The sequence below is a fragment of the Myotis daubentonii genome, chromosome 6, assembly GCF_963259705.1.
Source record: "Myotis daubentonii chromosome 6, mMyoDau2.1, whole genome shotgun sequence".
Taxonomy (NCBI): domain Eukaryota; kingdom Metazoa; phylum Chordata; class Mammalia; order Chiroptera; family Vespertilionidae; genus Myotis; species Myotis daubentonii.
Window position 1 is genome coordinate 18,878,156 of NC_081845.1, and position 18,652 is coordinate 18,896,807.

Genomic DNA, 18,652 nt, shown 5'->3' on the forward strand with positions numbered 1-18,652 from the left:
ATTACATATGTCTAGGCTTAGATTAATTTCTGCCAAGAATTTCCCTTCACTATAATAAATGCAAAGTATCAGATTTTGTTCTCAAAAAGAAATAGTAGCAGAGATAGTAAAATCTCTTGTGGAAATTAAATATGCCACAAACATCCTGAACTTCATATGACAGAATAAATAGTCATGGGAGCATCAAAAAGAGCTTTGTGAGAAATCAACAAGATAAAAATTGAAATAATATAGTGATTTATTTCACTTATTAAAATTTTTGTACTCACTTAAAAAAACATGCTTCTGATTTCCAATGTTACATAATAGTATTCATATGGATTATAGGAACAAGGCTATGACATTTGCCTGGATAGATAAAACAAGGTGTAGCCAGAAGATTCAGACCAACCATTTTCATTGACCCCCAGCTAACACCGGTTGGAACTACAAGAGATCAGCCACTCTCTGATTATTTTGAAGAGCCATTTGCATCTCATTTTACTAATTTTACTCTCCAACTATTACTCTCAATCCATCGCTTACATTACCTATTGCTTGATAAGGAATGACATTTCCTTCGGCTGAGAAACCAGCCACATCACACTATATTAGCCGAGACAAAGCTCACCAAGGGCAAAGCACTGGCAGACTTTCCTGCTTTGGCAGGCCCACCGGGGTGGCGCGGTGCCAGCACCTGTGGCGATTACGGACAGATTGGCCCAGTGGCCACAGCTTGGACGGCACTCTGCATAGGATTACCAATCACACGTTAAACAGAGTCATTTCAATTCACCGAAACAAATGGTGCCACCAAATCTGCCCGCACAATTCCCTACTTTCAATTGTTCCACGGTCGAATTTCTCTGTCCAATCCAATGATACATGCCCACGGAGCTCTGTAGTGATGGATGGAGTCATTAGCATTTTAGTTTCTACACTGAACCTGACGCCAAAGCATATGGTCTGACAGATGTTCCAGCAATGGGCTCTATTTGACTTGCCATGTAGGTGTCCACTTATACTGGACCTTCGAGAAAGAATACTAATTTATAATTTGCAGTTCAACTCTTTCGCATCCTCAAAAGTTACAACATGTTCTGAAAACAGAACACTCAGACAAGACGGACAAAAATGTAAGTAATGTCTGCAGGCTACTTTCATCTCTGGTTTGATTAGTACTGCTAGTAATTTGGATATTTGATAAATGTTTCATATACTCACTTTTCCCCTCATTCATGATTTATTAAGGTAAAATATACTGTATATGTATACAGTAAATTGGACAGATCTTAACTTGTGACAAATGTTTATATACCCATAGATCCAACACATCAATAAAGATCTAAGATGTTTACATTATTCCTGACATTGCCCCCCTGTCCACTTCCAGTCAGTCCTCATCCCCAAGAAGCAAATACGATTCAGGTTTCTATCATCCTACATTAGTTGTATCTCTTCTAGAGTTTAATATAGATGACATCATATAAAATGTTTGTCTGTGTGTGTCTGTCTTGAAAACATGATGTGGCTGAGATTCATCCATATTGGTGGATATATCAATAGTTCATTCTTTGTTATTACAGAATAATAACATTCCATCACTTGCTTATCCATTCTCCAGTCAAAGGACATCTGAGATCTTTACAATTTTTATAAGTACACTATTACAAACATTCTTGCTCAAGTCTTTTTGTGAATACATGCCCTTCTCTCTCTTGGGTAGATACTTAGAAGAAGAATTGCCAGTGCCATGTTTGCTATTAGTTTATATATTCACCTTTTCTTGCCATCACATTATTTACTATTCATATGAGTAAAAGTTGAAATAAAAAGGACATAACTAAAAGTTTTAACCTATAAAAATGTCTAAACTAATTTTTCTGTGAGAAAATTAACTGACACCTCTCAGTAATATAATAGGATGATTTTATTATTTTACTCAGGAATATAGCCAGTATAAATTGTACATTGAAACCTGTCTTTTACCCTTAGCCATAAGGGTAATTCTCTACCATTGGAGGTTCCTTAGGAACACAAAGTGGCTTATTTCTTAAACTTGTAAGAATTGGAAAAAAAAATCTGTTCATGTAGAAAAAGATTACAAATCCTAAGTTGACAAAAATTTTTTTATCTAGATATATGCTACTTCATTGAGCTTTATTACAAAAGAGGGATTTGGAAATTCTCTAAGACAGACTAAAGACTGTATTCTACGTCCCTATCTAACTTGAGTGAACACAATTTTTAAAACTATGTTCCAGAAAGCATCATAATTTCACCATATTTCTAGCTTGTTGACCCTCATCAGACTTCTAAAAACATTCATTCATGTTGTTTTCTGTATATATGCTAAATGTACATAAGGAGGTTCATTCAGATTATATGTTTTGTCATTGTTTACTAAATGTACAGAATAAATTAACTACTTCTAAAACTCTATAATTATATAATCCAACATCTCACAGGAAAGCAAGATCTAAAGATACATCCAGCACCACTATGATAGGCTTTATGAATTATCCTACATTAACTTAGATAAGTCATTCTTTGCTTTTCTGTATCCCCATTTTTTAATTTACCTAATTTGTATGTCATTTTAAATAATAAAAATGGTTAAAATATGAATTGTCAAGTTAAGATAATTAACAAGTGTGGGAATTTATCCTCTATATGTATTTTTCATAATAAATTTTTCTAAATATAAAACAGTAGCAGGCATTATGATCAGAATATTTCACAGATGTTGTATTGTGTTATTTTTCATGTAAAATAAAAATTAGCTGCTTTTTTGTTTTTATTATTTTATTCCATATTTAGACAACATTTTACCAACTGAAGCACAATGCCATATAATGTCACTTGGAGGACATAAAAAAGTTGATCACAATTTTTATTAGACCTGACCGTAGCAGATGTAATAGCTACTCCCTTATTCCATTATTTCTTTGATAGGATGCAGTGACCTTGCATTGAGTTGCTTCAAATACATTCATTCCCAGTATTGTCAGCAGATATTTTAAGTAGTTGTTCTCACAATGATACTTAATTTAAGAGACATTTTCCCCATTAAAATCTAATAACATAAAAATCAGACAGTCTTCCAACAAACAAAAAAAGGTAATCAAAGCACTATTTCAGGCCATCAAAAATACTATAAGACCACCCTAGCTGGTTTGGGTCAGTGGGTAGAGCATCAGCCTGTGGACTGAAGGGTCCTGGGTTCAATTCTGGTCAAGGGCACATGCCTGGGTTGCAAATTCAATGAGGGGCATGCAGGAGGCAGCCGATCAATGATTCTCTCTCGTCATTGATCTTTCTTTCTTTCTTTCTTTCTTTCTTTCTTTCTTTCTCTCTCTCTCTCTATCTCTCTCTCTCTCTCTCTCTCTCTCTCTCTCTCTCTCTCTCTCTCTCTCTCTCTCTCTCTCTCTTCCTCTCTGAAATCAATAAAGATTTTTAGAAATACTATAAAGACCAAGTTTAGCATCTTTAGCTGGAAGGAATTTTAGTCTCTACCTAACAACTCCTTTTATAGATAAGGAAACTGCATAGTTCAATAAATCCTCTAAGCCAGCGGTTCTCAACCTGTGGGTCGCGACCATCAGAAAACACATATAGCATATCAGATATTTACATTACAATTCATAAAAGTAGCAAAATTACAGTTATGAAGTAGCAACGAAAATAATTTTATGGTTGACGGTCACCACAACATGAGGAACTGTCTTAAAGGGTTGTGGCATTAGGAAGGTTGAGAACCACTGCAGCTCACACAATGAACTAGATTATCAGAATTAAACGGTTGGAATTAAGGTTAGAATTAAGACTGGACTTAGTGATTTCTAGGAAGTTGTTGTACACCAAGCACAAATGACTCGACATCTATTTGTATGGGCTGGCTTGTAGATTCATCATGGAACCAAGATTCTGTCTGCTTTATGATGTTTTTACTATTTTAACAAAAGATGAATACATTTTTAAGTCACTGGCCACTTTCTGACTGACTCATGTTATATAGGTATGATAACCAGTCTTATAAGTTTGAAAACATCCCTAAACTAAGTAGTAGATAATTTTCAATACTTCTTAAACATGGAAAATAATATTTTTTTAAGAGAGTAAGTTAAGGTAACATAAGTAGTATTATCGAGAAATGTAGAAAAGCTTTTTAATGAATAAGGTAAATATCTAGATTGCTAAGGAATCAGGGCAGTCTCAATATCAAAATAGAAGAGAAATACACAAAAACATCTAAACAAATGTAAAGAAAAGGAAGAGAAGAAAAGCAGAATTGAAGTTGAACAGAAAAATTTTATATTCATCTTAGTTTGAAAAATAGCAGAAAGAATTTAAGAAAGTATAATGCAATGGGTCAATACATAAAATAGGAAACAAACAAAAAATAAGCAGTATTTCGACTGCAGCCCACTCAGATGGGCAGGGCCAGGATGACTGGTGCAAGAAGACAGCTGGTGTCTGAGTATACAAAACCCTTTTTATTTCCATGTCACATTAAATCCAGAGGCATAAAACCAGGGCGGACTGCGAGCGTCTATTTCCCCGAGGCAAGACTATATAGCTCACAATTAAAGTTAAATGCCAACTAATATTCCTACCTAAATGAAAATAATTAGCAAAATCATTACAAAATACGTCTAACAGTATTTTTAATACTCTTATTTAGGCTGAGAGGGAGAAACTAAGAGGGACTCTGTCTTGATGTTTAGCTGATAAAACAAGTTGCATATTATACAATTTGCTCTCCAGGAATAATTCTCTTATATTTTAATATCTGGAGGGGAAATAAGCACACTCAGAAAAAAAGGGGGGGCTTAATTTCCTTTTCACATATTCAGTATGGTATCCTGATACCTACAAATCAAATAATTTATCAAAGAAGTGATAATTAGATTTATATGATGTACATCTGCTATCCAATTATATTGTGGGAATTAGATGAAATGACACATTTAAAACATCTAGTATAATATCGGGCATTATACTAAGTATGATTTTAAAAATCTTTTATTGTAATCATTACCCAAACACCTGCAAACTAATGATTATCCTCAACACTAATTTCACCTCTCTAAAGACATAGTAAAATAAATCCTGATGTCAATGTTCAACAAACTAAGCTAATCTTACAATAATTTCTCTTTTGGTCTCTATTGGTATTCTCAGAAATTTAAAATACAGACTAATTAAATCTCTTTCTTCCCTCTTTCTGATGTAAATAGAAGCAAAATAATAATGCGCTTAGAGAATATTATTACTTATATTTTAACTTCAAACTTTTTGTTCAACAGCCTTTGGGACTGCTCTTAGCTCCTTCCCCACCTCCCCTCACTACTCCCACTGCCCTGGAATGGACAAATAATTCCCCCAAAACATGGCACTTTTCTTAGTCTATTGTTTTCCTGCTGATTCTTTTACAGCTCTTTATACGCCCCATTTATGTTTCCCTAATATGTATGCTAAATTGCAGTTCATTAAATACATTCTTATTGATGATTTAATAAATGCATGGCAACAGTCTTGACATCAGATCTGTGATTAACCTTTATGCACAAGAATCATGGAAAAAAATTAATTGCTTCTCTTCCAGTTCACACTTCTAAGAATAATCCGCAAAGTGTCTTAAAATACTTTTTAAAAATATGCATGACAGTTCCTACTTAAGTTCTTGTTAGTTGAGTTTTCAAAATATTAAATGAGGAAATTTTCATCATGTTCCTATATAATGGATCTAGAAAAATTATTTTTACAATTTGTATGTAACATTAGGAAATCATTAGGTTTTCTTAGACACTAACTCAAGTATTTTTTAAACTATATCATGTTATATTTGTATTCATATTCCAAAAATAGAAATACCTGAAATGAATCTGCAGCCAATTAAACCAATACACACATTCATTCATTCTCTCTCTCTCTCTCTCTCTCTCTCTCTCTCTCTCTCTGAAGCACGCACAGAAAATAATGAGACCATAAACAGTACATTTGTGATTTTTTTTTAATATCAAGTGTACTCTTTAGCTCAGCTGCCAACTTGGGCTTACCTGCAGCCATAACTTGTTATGCACAGCATCTCGCCCTGTAGCAATACACTGAAATGTGGCGTTCTGTCCTGCATTGACCTCTACGTCCCCCAGGCGGAGGAAATGAGGAGATTTATCTGTGAAGGCAGGGGAAAAAATTATTGTTTTAACACAAAGAAAACATTCCATGTTACTTTTTTCCAGGAGAAGAATGTTGTTGATACTTTTACCTTTGCCCAAGGTTCATAACATATGGAAGAAAATTGAATTTTCTTTGCACTGGAAGATACCACTTCCTCTCTCACTCTCACAGTTCTTTTCCTCAATAGCTCTATCACCTATTGCTCCATTACTGCTAGAGCATTGCTCTATAGAATCAACACTCAACAATTAGTGGGGAGGACTGCCATAGATTGTTCATGTGGGTATTAATAAAACAGTTACAAGTCAAAGCAAGTAAAGAGATCAAATAAGCACAAAACAGAGCATAATGGAAAAATATAATGAAAGCATATAATATCTAAAATACTGACATGCATGACTGTTGAACTATTAAGCTACACTTTAAGCAGTTGGATCTTTTTTTAATTATTTCAATAGCTATAACCCTGTAGTACTTCAAAGAACAAGGGAATATTTGTATTTCTCTCAAATAGAGTATCAGCTTAGCTACTGTTAAATCCACTTCCTATTCCTTTATGTTCCTAAGAAAGTTACCCAAAAGAAATATTATAGCAACAGAAAGTGATGAGGGCAGTCAAAAATATACTATACATGAATTACATGACAATCAAATAAGTGTTTTCTATAATGGCCATTTAAAACTGAAGCTTATTCATGTTTCCAACTGAAAGGAAATATAAGCAAGAAAAGCTAAACCTTAGTGACTAAAAGAAGCTCATGGAGGACCATCTCACAATGAAGCTGCTGTTGTGCTCAATTCATATTATTACTTGACTGGTGAATATTTCCTTTAACACCTCTCTTTTAACTAGAGTAAATGAACAGTAGACAGAAACATCATTCTGATATACTAATGAATTGGAAGAACTGAGTAAACCAGCTTTGAGTGTGATAACTGAATTCTTTTTCTGAGAACATGCATAAATCATCTGAGCTTTGTCTGCCAGTCTTTTTCCAGAGCCCCATCTGGGTAGGCACTTCAGAAAAAGGGATGCTGGAACTAGAACAGTGACTCTCAAACTGTGAGCTCTATTCCAGCAGCACAGGGCACCTGGGAACTTATCAAAAATGCAAATTCAGAGGCCCCACCAGGCCTGTAAATTAGAACAGGGGAGGGGCCAAGCAATCTGGGATGTGCCATACTCCATAGGGGATTCTGATGCAAACTAGGGTTTTACAAACACTCACCAGGAGCACAAGCCCTGACCTCTGGAACTTGGCAAGCTGCTTCTGATGTGCTAGAGAATTTCTACCAAGAGGATTACTCTATAGATCACCTACAATTTATGGGCCCTAGCAAATGGTGCTGTTGGGAAATATAGGTAAAGTTTGAGTTTCTGCAGCTGCATTATACCTGGTTCTACTGGATGCATACAATAATTGTCTTTCAGGGAATGTAATGTAAACAAAAATTTAGTTACACCATTTGAAGACCAACCAGTGAGTATGCGACATAACAAAACAAGTTTATTTTTTGATTTCTATTGTTTTGTTGTTTAATATGGATTAAACAGCTATTTATGAGAACATAAAAAATCTTAGTTCTAATTGTGGAATAAGGTGAACTAATTTATTCACTTCACTTCAAATTTTGACTTGACTGATCCCATAAGTTAGTGAGGCTTCTTTTCTATTTTCCTTTCAGATAAACTCTGATTTGTTATTCTTCTTTGCTTGCCAGAAAACTTAATACCAAAAGACAGAACAAGTCTTACTTAGAGTTTCATTTACATTTGTATTTGGTTCTCAGTAATTAATTAAAAGGATACTTTAATAGTGTATAATTAGTTACAGGTGTGAAAAATATTTGATTCAAAAATCTCTAGAGCAGTGGTTCTCAACCTTGGCTGCACATTAGAATCACCTGGGAATCTTTTTAATATCCTGATTTCTGGGCCTCATCCTCCGGAAATTCTGTTTCTTTATTACTAATATTGTGGCCTCGCCCCATAACAAAGAAACAGAATTTCCAGAGGACGAGGCCCAGAAATCAGGATTTTAAAAAGATTCTCAGGTGATTCTAATGTGCAGGCAAGGTTGAGAACCACTGCTCTAGAGATATTTCAGTGTTCCCTAAAACTGAGGAGAAGGCTAGCAGTAACAACAACAAAGGAAAGCGATGATCAAGTGATGAGCGATCAACAGTCACTGCCATGTAAGACAAGCAGTGAAAGAGCACAGAAAAATGCAGTTCTTAATCACAACCTACCACAGGGATAGCTCAATACTTGGATGTCATCAATGGCAATATAACCACTTCTCCCTCCTGAGACTTCGGCTTCGAAGATTACCTGTCAGAAAAAGTAGAAAACATTTAAAACAATCATTTACAGGGAATTTTCAGAGCAGAAAAAGAATAGTCATGAAACGCTTAAAAACTTAATTTGATTTTCTCCCTATAAGAATTTAAAATGTATCTTGTAATGTGAAGTCATTTCCTAAACTTTCCACAAATAAATAAAATAGTTTTTTGAAGAGCCAAATTACTGTGGTCAAGCAGCTCTCACTAAATTTTTTAAGGAACTATGATAAAGTGTTGTTAGATTTCCTGAATGGGCAATACATACACAAAATGAATAGGAAGATCCAGCAAATCCCAAACCTCTAAATTTCTCTTATTTATTTTCTATTTTTTGTTACTTATCTAATATACACTAAGCTCTTACAATATGCCAAGCAGTAAGCTAACCAGCACAAATATCAAATGATCAAAACTTTTTAAAGAGTTGAATTTTCAAAGATAGAGCTCATCAGGTAGATTAGTGGCATTTCAGACAAAAGGGATAATATAATATGGAATGAAATAGAGCTGTGTGTTTGGGAACTAAATAAATATAATCTGTATGTCTACAAAGGCTCAAAGAGGAAGAGATGAGATTAGTAAGGAAGGCATGGTAGACCTTGAACACCATCAGAGTGATGCCAGGAGGATATCCTGTCAATAGTTCTATATAAATAAATATTACACAAAAAAGTGTCCATGTTCAAATATTAGCTCATGTGATAGAGCATTGTTGTTAGAGTCAATAGCAGAACTACATATAGCCTTTCTTTTAATAATGTGTGCTGTGAGTTTTAAAGAGAAAATAGAGATAGCATGCCATATTTCAACATTTTATTTGACTATGGGTTCCTTTATTTATTAAGATACACAAGTAATTTTGGAGTATTTTGGAAAATATTTTAAGAAATGTAAGGGGGAGTTTATGTTTATTGTATGAATTGCATAATCAAATCAGCCTATTAGAAATATATTTGGCTATCCGGTAAAGATGACCTAACAGAAGATAAGACTGGAAACAGTCTGGTAATATGCTAGAAGCAGTGGAAATAGAAAAATGAGAAGAAAAAAAGGTAAAGAATACCAAGGAAAGAGACCAACTAGAATTTACTGACTCATTAGTTCCAGTAAGAGATGGGACAATTATAATTCTTGGTTTGGTCCACTAGATGAATACTATTGGAGGTCCCTAGCCAGGACTAGTGATAAAAAAAAAAAAAGGTACAAATTTTAGAGAGAAGATAACTAAGTAAAATTCAGACATTTCAAATTTGATTTGCTTAGGATACATACAGGGTAAACGATCAGGAGAGAGCTAGGCAGATCTATCTGGAAGAGAAGAGGAAAAAAGCGCTGAAAAGGAGGCAAGAAGCCAGTCAGCAGAAGTAAAGCCAACAAAGTGTGATTCAGACACAATGGACAGGGGAGGAAGAGAAAGAAGTATCAGGAAGCTTCAGGCAGGCCACCACACCCACCAAAAGGATTAGAAAAGTCCAGATAAATTACAATAACCAACATTCAGAACATCAGATATGTACATGAACAATGGCATCTATATGCAAACAGGTTTTAGGAGGGCAGTCTCTGAACAGTGATCCCGTGATCCATCTCCAGCCATGTCTCCTTTTCCTTGGGAATACTGGCCAAACTTGGGGTTAGGCTGTGATTCTAGCTCAGCACAGACTTAGGGCCGCTGATGGAGGAAAGTAAAAACAGTGAAGCTTACTGTCATTGTGTGAAAATAGAATGACAAACTGGAAATTTGGGGAGTATGGCTTTTTAACACTAGATTGCCCAAGGAAGTCATTTTGACTGCTTTTTAATTTCAATTAGAAAAACAATTATGTATATAAGGACACAATGTCTTAGAATTTTGTGACTTTTTTTACAACATATAAATGCGTTTATTAATAATTGTAGTTACCTTCCCCTCCATTTCCGGTATATATATATATATATATATATATATATATATATATATATATATATGTATGTGTGTGTGTGTTATACCTATATTGCCCAAAAGCAGTCATTTTGACTGCTTGGGGAAATTTTAAATAATCAAATGACTCTTATTATTGAATTGAGTAAATTTCTTATATGACCAGTTCGGCTCTGTATTGAAATAACAGTTTTCATTTTTTTTCGATTACCGTCATATGATAACATACAAGTACATGATAAATTGTCGATACTTGATAAGTTGCAGTTGCTCAATAAGCTAAACTAGTACTTGTTATTCGAATCTTTATGCAGTGATACTTGTTCTAATAAGTTGTTTATTTTATTTCTTTTGCGCCCTAAATTCATGAAAGAAATGTCGAATAGAAGTGAGTTATTGGAAAAGCTAAGGAACATAAGTGAAGAGTGCTCTGATATTATTCTTTCACAATGCAGTCATTTTGACTGCTTTTGGGCAATATAAGTATATACTAAATTTCAGTCTTTCTAGTGTTAAAAAAGATGTAGGCCATGGTAATATATATATTACCATAGACAATATATATATGAAATACAGGAAAGAGGTTAAGAAAAACTATAATTAAAAAGTATCAACTGGAGGTAGCCATTAAGAGTGTTCGGGTAACTTTTTGACAGACAGTTTTTCTATAGCGGAGTCAGAAGCTTTATTGGTGGCTGAAACTAATTAACATTTACTGCACTTACTATAAACAAGAGACGGTCCTAAACTAGCCTGCACATTCATGCGAGCAGCTGTTGTTTACCCACCACCACACCACACCCCTTTAATCCTCACTACCATCATATGAAGTAGGTATTATTTTTATCCTCAATTTAAAGAAAAGTTCAGTAACTAGACCAAAGTCTAACAGCTAACAAGTGGTGGAGCTAGCCCACCTCTAAGCTGTATTCTTCCATCCACTTTACTACACTACCTCTCAAGATAAAGAAGCAAACGGTGAGAACATTTCTTTTAAATAGAATTTAAATTTCCTTTTAAAGTCTAAAATTTTAATGAAAAAAAATCAATGTCATTTTAAATAGCATACTAATTAGGTGTTATATAACTAAACAGAGGTATCATCAGCATTACAGCCTTCCTATCCTGATCCCTACTTTTCTATCCACCCAAAAGCCAATGACAATAGGACGCACACAGTAGGCTGGGTGGATGATGAATCTTCCATCCATCCACTCCCAGCACAAACCTTCTCCTACGTCATTTCTTTTCAACTTCAGGTTGGCCCTTTATGCCTGTTGATTTCACTGGAATAAGTTGAAGCTGAGAAGTAGGAGAACAAAATCTTTGAGGGAAGAGAAATGCTTCATGATGAAAGGATAGCTCACCCATGAACAGATATATGTGTCTGTATATACATATGATTTATGCGTCACATAAATGTATTTGCTATGAAAACAATTATCTTGATACTTTTTAAATATCGGAACAAAGCCTTAGCAAGAAGTAGAGGAGGGAATCAACTTTAAACAATGTATAACTTGAAAAAAAAAATTGTGGTTGTTAAGCCACCTTCTTGGGGATGAGAAAACCTGTTCTTGATTCCCAAGTCTTCATCTACAAATTCTTGAGCAAATCACATAACCTTTTAGAGGCAAGTCCCAATTCCATAATACCGATCAACTGCAGCTTTCATTACAATACTTCATGAGGATTAAAAGTGCCCTCTGTGAAAGTGCTTCATAAACCAAACGGTAATATTACCAACATTGTTGATATGTAAGATTTGGATAGGTGTATCCCAGGAAAATATTTTATTTGCATGAATGTAGTTCAAGGAAAGGGAAGGCACTGAAAAAGTGAGAAACCCATTTTTAAAAACCAAACAAAACATTCTTAAAAATAGACCACACATCTGTATAATTCATCATTGCTAGTTATTTCAGTTTTGTTTTAGTCAGCATTAATTAAATTACTTTAAATTCTACGCTTATCTTAGTTTTACCTTCACGAACTGTTTAAACTTCCTTCGCTCCATATAAATGATATATTTAAACATGATTACTACACCCTTGAGAAAAAGGTTTATTTGTTCTTTTAAATGGAGCTTTATTCTGGACAATAAATTTAGGCCTTGATTTAAAAGAAGCGGTTCTTTATTAAAAAAAAAAAAAAAGTTTCTCTTTTTTAGTGACCTCATTTTCCCTGCTAAGTGTTGTCTTTGCCTCATTAACGAAAGCTAGAGGAAATTTCTAAGATCAGATTCCTTTACTGCTAAGGATCTAATCAGCTTTATCACTTCAACAGAGCCCTCACCTTGTAAGGCTCTTCTGTCCGGTCAGGGGAAACAAATCCGAACAGCTTAATTACACAGAGCTTGCTTGGGCTAATGCTCGGGTCAGATCTAATGCTTGGTGTCAAGTATTCTACCAGGGCTTCCCAGAAGACAGAGCACTGAAAGCCATACCAGATGTCAACTTTAACCCATCCAGGAGGCCAGCCTGGGAACAGAATACATGGCTCTGCTTTTTATGCTGTTTTCACTCCACTCCATTACCTGAAATACTGAAGGTGATGATTCTAATCAAATTTTTGCTACTCTAGCAACATTCTTGGATTATTAGCTAAATAAGTGAAGTAAAAGTTAAGTTAAAGTAGAAGAGGAGGGGGGAGAAGGCAAACCTGAAAGAACAAAGACAACTTTATTCTTCGGTAAACTGAATGAATGCGGAGGAAGTACCCAATACAATGGGAAATTGAACCCGGAGTCAGGAACCCTGGGATTTAGTTGTTGGTCACTATTGTATGTCACCCAAGTAATGTATTTACCTGTGTCTTTGTAGCCTCACCTGGGCATTACTGGCCTTATCTATGCCATGGCGTCTTGTGAAGACTGAATGGCATATGTGAAATGATTAAATGATCCATGAAATATCATGCAGTATAAGGTATTAAAGATATTTAAAATAGCTAGAAAAATGTGCACTTCATTTTCTTTCAATATGTCATAATGTTAAAGCTAGTGTTGCCTCCAAAGTCAGATTCTGTACGTGTAACTTTAATTTATGAAAAAACGTATGAAAACTGCTCATGTGACTTTATGTAAAGTTGAAACCTCAGTATCCACCTCAGGGCTTAAGGGAGGATTAAATGAGATAATACACATGAACCACTTACTACAGTTTGGGGCACACAGTAAATGTTCTATGTTTAGGGGCACCACTGTAGTCATGGAAAAAATTCATAAAGGACACATGCACTAAAATGAAATTTCTTACCATTCCCGCTCTCTCATGAAAACCTTCTGGCCATAATTTTTTGGGGGGGGGACAACATAAATACTGGTATTTTATTCTCATAAACCTCCCTGACTTTGTGTTTTTGTGATTTGAATTTTTAAACACTGAGCATTGCTAATGTAAAGTTCTATGTAAATTGCACATTTGCCTTCAAAGAACAAATGTACAAAAATCTAAGCCTATTTCAAAATATTCACATCCAAATTTTTATAATAATAAAATATAATTCCATCTGTATCAAGGGCTACTACAGCACCTGTGTCTCCATCGTCATTACAATATATGAGGCCTCCAAGTCAGAAACTATAGGTAACTCTCAACTCTGTGTCCTCAGCGCTTATTCATAGTGCCTGGCACATAGCAGGCATTCAACAGATGCTAGCTGAACCATAACCACAAATTATATACACACACATATGTACACACATATTCACAAATTATGTAATATATATGAACAAAAGTATATCAACATCATTAAATATAAATGACCTTTCACTCATGTAAACTCTAAACATTGGATTCTCAAGGATCCATCCTAGGCCACCTTCTCTCTGGCATACCTTCTACCCAGATAGGATCAAGGAAGACAAGCCTGCAAAAGGACAGAGGAGACTGAGGCAAAAAGTGTGTATAGAAATATAAAAGGGAAACGGAGATACATGGTGTCACAAAAGCCAATAAAAGAACATCCTGCCGGCATGGCGCAGTGCCTGAGTGTCCACCTATAAACCAGGAGGTCACAGTTCAATTCCTGGTCAGGGCACATGCCCGGGTTGCTTGCTCAATCCCCAGTGTGGGGTGTGCAGGAGGCAGCCAGTCAATGATTCTTTCTCATCATTGATGCATCTATCTCTCCCTCTCCAAAGAACATCGGAAGTGGAAGACAGGTCAGGACCAAATGCTGTTCGAACACCAAGTAAACGAGTAAAGTATAAGAGGATGAGTTTATGTTATGGTCAGAAAGTGAGATGCTCACATGGAAAGTGAGAACACTTGCGAAATATTATAAGATCTGTTTAACCGGAGCATCAGGTTAAAATAAGGAGGGTGACTTAGGGAGATAAGGTAAAATAGGAAGGTGATTCCCGGAGATGAGGAAAAATAAGGAAGGTGACTTCGGGGAAAGGAGAGGTGAAGGAACCAATAGGGGACTTTCCACAGAGGCACTGAAGTCATCAGGCTGCTGGAGAGCCTTAGAAGTGGACACAGCAACTGGCACTGAAGAGTATGATGAATAGAAGAAAATGCTTGGGGTCTGCGGGAAGGCAATAATGGGATGGTGGCATGATTAAAAGGGAAGAAATCCGAAGCGGGGGAGTGTTTCCTATCCACTAACCTGATCCCGAGTGACTTGGGAGTTAATATCTGCTCTTTTAGAGACTGTTTTGTAAGACGTGTCCTCAGGCTGGAGTCACACACAGAGCGTGATTACAACTGTAGCGAACTGTTTAAATAATTTTCAAAGTCTATCCTCCTCTACTGAAAAATAAGGTCTTTGAGGGCAGTGACTGGTCTTACTCAGCACAGCATCAGAGAACCACAGGCTCCTGTTGAAAGCTGGAGCTAGAAGGAGTTCCACTATGTTAAAGAAAACAAATATGTAATACCAGTGCATTCTGGTAAATGGTTTTGCCTTAAGGGAAAGTATGGAATAAAGTATTCACCTTTACATAACTCAGAAAATGTTGTTGACATCAAATAACTCTCCCTTGAGAAAGCTCCGGATAATTTTCCCAAGCTAATTTAGAAATCATGAAAATATAATTACTTCCCTTGAATAGTTAATGCTATAAGGAATGCCTTTTTGCTTATGGCCCCCAGAAGAGCTTGTATTGAATCAGTCAAATTGCTATGTGGAAACTTCAAAATCTGGAACCTAGTTTCTTCCTGAATGTGAACATATTCCAATTCTGTTCATACTTAAAGATTAATATACACAGCCTTGCTGGTGTGGGTCAGTAGTTGAGCATCGTCCTATGAACCAGAAGGTCACGGTTCGATTCCAGGTCAGTGCACATGCTTGGGTTGCGGGCTGGATCCCTGGTGAAGAGAGTGCAGGAAGCAGCCGATAAATGATTATCTCTCATCATTGATGTTTCTATCTCTCTCTCCCTCTCCCTTCCTCTCTGAAATCAATAAAACATATATTTTTAAAAAGATTAATATACACATAACTGGCGGGTGTTGCAAAAGCCCCATGCAGAGCAGGTAGTCGCAGGTGCCCACTGCAGCTCCTCTCTCAGAGGCAGTCCATCTGGAATTCTGCAATCTCAGTACAGTGCGAGAGAGGGGTCTTCTCCCTGGCAGACCCTGCACGCTAGGCTGGCTTGCCTATTGACTCCTGCGATAGTTGATTTCCAAGAGTCTCACATGTGAAAATGCCTTTAGTAAAGGCCCTGAGATGAAGGCATAAACAGCCTTTTCTGGCTGCTTACTTGTTTATTTAGTTCCTGAAGGAGATAAATACCTGAGCTGCAAAAGGTACATAGGTAAAATATGTAAGCAAGGGAAATACTGGTACATTCTTTGGCGTTAAAGCTGCTGGCAAGAGTAATTAGGGGATTCTAATTATATGCCAAACATGGAAGGCAGTTAAGATCTATAATATAGCTCAAAATGATTCTTTGTCTAAAACCCTTTCATATTGCAGAGTTTGGCTATCCCAGCACCTCCATAACTTATAGGTGCATAAGAATTCAAAGGCAGTTCTTTTGATTAAGACATGCTCAGATTAAATATGGCCAGTTTCTTAGGACCGGTCGTGTTGAGACTTAACCTTAGGACTTGCAGTCTGCAGAGAGTAATTAGCTTTCCTGAGTACAGACAGGCTTTCTGCATGGTGACAAGGTCTGCCACTCAACAGAAGCTGCTGTTGAGCAGCTTGCTTGCTTTCACACACACAACACACATACGTGCATATACACACAATTTATCTACACACAATTATAATAATGTACTAGTGACAAGTTGATTTTAGAATGCAAAGTCTATGTATAGTATAGCCAAGTATTCTTGAATAAAATGTCAATGTTACAAGAATGCCCCGAGGTTTAGCAATCTCAATCGCCCTAGATGATAAGAACTTCTACATCATCTAACACAGGTGGCAATATTAGTTATACCAAGACCGCACTTGCATGAAAACGACTACAACATCCATCCAACCACAAGCCTTTTGTCTGATAAACAACACAATATCAGTCAAAGCACACACCAGTGTCCAGTAAAACAGTAAAAATGCAAGATCACAGATCAAAAGCAGAAAATAAAACCTAAGAGATTTCACAGCAAAGTAGACTGTATTAAAAAAAAAAAAAAGCCCAAAAGAAGGTGATTTTCCGAAGGCTTGGCACAATAATGAATATGCAAGCATAGTACATTCCTATACTTCAAATCAGCCCAGGGAGTTGACTGTCCCTAATGTAATCACCAAAAGTAGATCTAAATAAAGGAACTAACAATCATTATTTTAGAGCCTATGCTAAAATATTTAAGTTCATAAAAATAGTCCATTAGTTATTTAAATTAATTTTCATTCCTGAAATGGATGAAAACGCTTGAAAAACATTGTCAATAGCTTTTTTTAATTTGAATAGATATTGATGTTGATTAATATGACTCCATAATGTGGTTAAGTGAGACCCAGATAAACTTTCCTCTCTGAAAACAAATAAACTCAAAACTTGAACCAAAAATAAATAATATTCACAAAATAAATGCGAGGGGAGTTGTGTTCTTTGTATATTCTCCCTAGCTTTAAGATCCCTTTGGGAGGGTGGGGGAAAGCATATACTGCTTTCTCCAAAAGGTTTTGAGATAAGTCTTTAATGATAATGGAGATACACACACATACATGCACACAGACACACACGCACAGCACAGAACAACTCAAATCTCTGTTCTGAGGTCACTGTGAGGATTAAAAGGGTTTGTATACAATTTAGGTGGTTCTCCATAAATGCTAACCTCTTCCTCCCTTTCCTGTTCTTCTCCAGGGGCCGATTCACCCTACGCGGTGCCTTAAAACCCCAGCCAGGGAGAATAAGGTGGCCTGGGTGGTGAAGACCGCAAAAAAACACTTTTTGGCTCCTCAGTACGACACTCTACTTTCCTCATTACCTATTTCTAAAAAGGGGAAAAGTTTGCACAATCTGACACCCACATCATTAAAGTACCTTTACATAATTCCTTTTTTCATTTCAATTCAACAGCTAGAATGGGGAAGCTGGCCACAGTACAATGTGCCAAATGCCTTTCAGAGGCATTCCCAATTCCAGAGTAGGGAGATAGAGCATAATATCATATTCTCTGTGCCTTTAAACATGTATTCAGAAATAAATTGAAATAGGGCTCAGTATTCATGGCACAGGCTAATTTATGTTAGGGTATGAATTTAGCAAAAGAGAGGAAAAGTCAAAAAGGCAATTGGAAGAAGGAAATGAAACAAAAGTTAACTGAAATAACCCAAGATCTAAAACTGCCATTCAATACATTTTTCATCCTGTGGGTCTGTCCTTAGCTACATAAGCAAGCAACTTACACCATAAAAGATGTGGTGTAGCACTAAAAGTGGAGAAGCAAAGGGTAGCAAATTCATCAGCAAAATGTCATGTCTGGATCTTTACTATCATAGCTCCACCATCTGGGTTATATTTTATAGTTAGTTGTCTGAGCCAAAAATAAAAGATGACTGGTTAAGGTTGCTATTTCTATCAGCGTGACACTGAATTACAGGACTGTTTCTCCTCGCTTCTAGAGATGTGCCATTTGTCTTGCTGCAATCCACAGACAGAATCTTTTAAAGTTTCGCACCAACAGTCTAACCTTACACGGAGAAGGAGACCACTTGCACAACTATTTCTGAAAGGAAAAAAAATGCTGTCAAACTAACACAGTCAGTCTGTTCCTTAGCAGAGGTTAGTGACTCTCAAGAGCATTAATTTATAAT

General features: G+C 36.0%; 1 protein-coding gene across 6 annotated transcripts in view; it reads right to left on the reverse strand.

The window, feature by feature from the left end:
• Positions 1 to 18,652, reverse strand: part of PTPRK (protein tyrosine phosphatase receptor type K) — a 478,052-nt gene that overhangs the window by 217,370 nt on the left and 242,030 nt on the right. For all 6 annotated transcript variants that reach the window (XM_059700287.1, XM_059700286.1, XM_059700289.1 and 3 more), the window contains exons 4-5: positions 8,413 to 8,494; positions 6,042 to 6,157 (exon numbers count right to left, since the gene is read on the reverse strand). In XM_059700287.1, coding sequence (XP_059556270.1) covers positions 6,042 to 6,157; positions 8,413 to 8,494 — 198 coding nt within the window. The remainder of the gene's footprint in view (positions 1 to 6,041; positions 6,158 to 8,412; positions 8,495 to 18,652) is intronic.